The 3,412-nt window shown below is 36.8% G+C and overlaps 1 protein-coding gene across 1 annotated transcript in view; it reads left to right on the forward strand.

Annotated features, from left to right (window-relative positions):
* Positions 1-3,412, forward strand: part of Zfyve26 (zinc finger FYVE-type containing 26) — a 72,648-nt gene that overhangs the window by 2,649 nt on the left and 66,587 nt on the right. Inside the window, exon 3 of the mRNA XM_023701416.1 lies at positions 608-686. Coding sequence (XP_023557184.1) covers positions 608-686 — 79 coding nt within the window. The remainder of the gene's footprint in view (positions 1-607; positions 687-3,412) is intronic.

Here is a 3,412-nt window from a genome sequence, read left to right on the forward strand (position 1 = left end):
TGTGTGTGTGTGTGTGGCCAGCTCAGCCCACCAGGGGGCGGGGCTGGCTGGCATGTGGTGCTGGGGGATTGAACCGCGGTCTCTGTGCTTTGCTTAGCTTAGCTTAGCTTGTTCTAAGTAGGTGCTTTAGACCACTGAGCCATCTCACCAGCCCCTCCTTTTTCTTTTGTATTTGATTTATTCTCTTGTGTTCAAGAATATAATTTTGACAGCATTAGCTACTGTGATTTTCTTTGTAGTATCATGTTTAAAAAAAGGACTAAACCAGGCACAGAGGCGTGTGTCTGAAGTGCCAGCTTCTCAGAAGGCTGAGGCAAAAAGGTTGCCTGAATGCAGGAGTTCCAAGTAATCTAAGTAACAGAGCAAGACACCTGAAAAAAAAAAAAAAAAAGAGAAAGAGAATGGAGGTGGCATTGAGACTTTTTTTTTTTTAATGAGAGCTGCAGATCTGTTCTGGTTCTCATATTTTACTGAACTATAAAATGCAATTGAAAATTTCATAACATTTGCGTATTCCGATTTAAATTAGACTAGAAGTCAGTTCTTAGTTTTAGACCACAAAAGAAAAAATATCTGTAAGAAACTCCTTTCTCTTTACCGTTTTCAGGTGTAGGCAGGACATCAGCCCCCAAAGATTATCTTGGCTCTGGCTTCTTGTACTAGAAAAATGGTTGGCCCAGGAAAAGGTAAGAAGTTTTATGTTTAAATTTTCCCAAGACCAAGCCAGAAAAGAACTTAGAGTGGTTATGAGATTTCCCTTCTGTCTTTTACTTCCTTTATTGTGAAACAGTTCATATTCTTTCTCAGTATTGAAAATAATAATTGTTTAAATTGTCACCATCTCCTTATGTAAGTTCATTAATTTACTAACATACGTTGCCATTTACTAACATTGAAGGTAGTGTTGTTTTGCTAAATACTACTGTGAATGTGCCTTTTGTAGAACTCGGTGAAAGTGACAAGATACCAAATAAAATATGAGCCCATAACATTTGTATTTATTCAACACTAGGTTTATTGAGAAGAGACTGAGCCAAAGCTTGGCTTCTCTTCTAAAAATCTTATTTTCACCATTCTAATACAATGTAATATCTTATATTTTAAAGTTCTGTTGTAGTAATTGATAATCTACATGGATTCAAAAATTATCAATTATAAAACATAGTAAGCAGATTAATAGTGAAATAAAACAGATGAAGTTTGTTTTGTTTGAAGGAAATATTCCACTAAAAGGTCTTTTAGTGTCTTTTGTCAAAGATGAGATCCATTGAAGGAATTTCTGAGGTAACTTCATACTGAACCTCAGATTTTAAGATTTAAGTGAGAAATCATCATGAGCCCAAGGATATTCCATAAACTCAGTTGACAAAACTGGAGCCAAAAAACCAAAATCTGAATCTTAGTCCTCTGCTTTAACTACCAGAACATTGTTTTTTAGCTTTCATGAACTAAAAAAAAAAATTCTGTTTCTTAAATATCTATCATTTCACCTAATTTTTGTTACTGTTTTTATTCCCTTCAGCTATCAGGATTAATTTGTCTTTAGTTCCATTTTTGCGTGACATTTATCTTCCATGTTGCTGTCAAGAATAACAGAAATTACTGATCTAAGCACATCTCTTCTCCAGGCCATACCTCAGTGTCTAGGAAAGAGAAATGTCAGGAAGACTAGCAGGAGGGAGGAAAAAGAAGCAAGATTAAACTATAATGAAACCCAGGGTAATTGAGTCAGCTTTAAAAGCAAAGAATTGAGCTTAAGTTGAAATACTTTATCTGGAATAATATCTTCAAAGAAAGTAAGTTGTGTTACTGATTCAGGATCTCTCTGAAATGCAAACATGGAATTTGTCAAGCCAAATGAACTTTCCCCTCCGCCGAGCTCTGCCTCCTTGATGCTGATGTTGCTTAGTTTTTGTACAGTTGCTCAACCATGTTGGGCAGTGGATTTCTCTTCCCTGTCTCTTTGGCACAAACTAAGAGTTCTTGTTTTGTCACAGATCATTCGTTCTTTAAAGCTCACTCATTTAAACCGTTGTGGAAATATTTTTGTTGCTTAGAGGGGCTGGGAGTAAGGACCAAGACTGCACATGTATTCTTTTTGTTACTACTTTTTGTTTTCTTCTTTCTTTCTTTTTTTTAATGTATTTGGTACAGGGTCTCACTACACAATTTGAACTCGGTGGCCCTCCTGTTTTCAGTCTCTCCAAGTGCTGGAATTACAGGCGTGCACCACCACTCTAGGACTCGGTTGCCAGCTCAGCGCACCTGGGGACGGGGCTGGAACAGTATGTGGTACCCAGGATCTAACTCTGGTCCCTGCACTTGCCTAAGCAGGCGCTTAGTCTACTGAGCTATCTCTCTGGCCCTGCTTTCTATTTCTTAAGACAGAGTCTTGCTTAGTCCACTGAGCTATCTCTCTGGCCCTGCTTTCTATTTCTTAAGACAGAGTCTTTCTATTTCTTAAGACAGAGTCGTCCTAGAGTGGTGGTGCACGCCTGTAATTCCAGCACTTGGAGAGACTGAAAACAGGAGGGCCACCAAGTTCAGTCTTGCTGAGTTTAAGCTAGCCTTAAACTCAGTATATAGTTCAGACTGGCCATGAACTCACGATGATCCTCCTGGCTCAGCCTGTCAAGTGCTGAAAATACAGGCGTGCACCACCATTGCTAGCTTCTATACATGCATTCTTGGAGTAGCTACATTATCCTGGAGTTGCCTTCATCTAGGAGCTTGGAAATTGCCTCTTCTTTGCCAGCCTCTTCCCTTCTGCCAAAATCTTGCTATTCATTAAATGAAGCGATGATTCTATTTTTCTTTTCCTTCATTTGCCTTCTGCTTCTCTCTTGCAGTGATTTATTTCTACATATGTAAACGTGTATAAAACTTTAGTTGCAGGAATATTTGTTGCTTTGCTTCTAACAGAAAAGAAGTTGGAACAACTGCCGTCTTCATAATAATTAGGAGTATTTAACAGATGGAAGTATACATGTAAAACACTGGGCCAGTGTTCAAAATTATATAGTTAATAAATGTTCAGTGACATGAAAATTTTCAATAACTCTTCGTAAGACACAGGATGAAAAAAAAAGTTTAGGAAAAAGTACATTTGGTATACATGCATAGAAAATGACCTGAACAGGCTTAGGCTGCATTAATAATAGTAGTTCTTTGTTTTTGTTTGTTTTTTATTATTTTATTTTTTTTACATCAGTTGTTTTTATTTCAAAGAAAAAAAATAAAAACAATGGTACAAAATCTCAAAACAAGATTTTAGGAGAGTAAAAATGCTTAGTACATTGCATATTGTTACTGCCAAAGTAGTTTCTCATATTACAAGATATAGGCAAGAAATAATAAATAAACAACATAGGTACAAACCTCTGTTTTGTTTTGTTTTTTAAAGTCAACAGAA

Source organism: Octodon degus, unplaced genomic scaffold (assembly GCF_000260255.1).
Source record: "Octodon degus isolate 3935 unplaced genomic scaffold, OctDeg1.0 scaffold00007, whole genome shotgun sequence".
NCBI classification, from domain to species: domain Eukaryota; kingdom Metazoa; phylum Chordata; class Mammalia; order Rodentia; family Octodontidae; genus Octodon; species Octodon degus.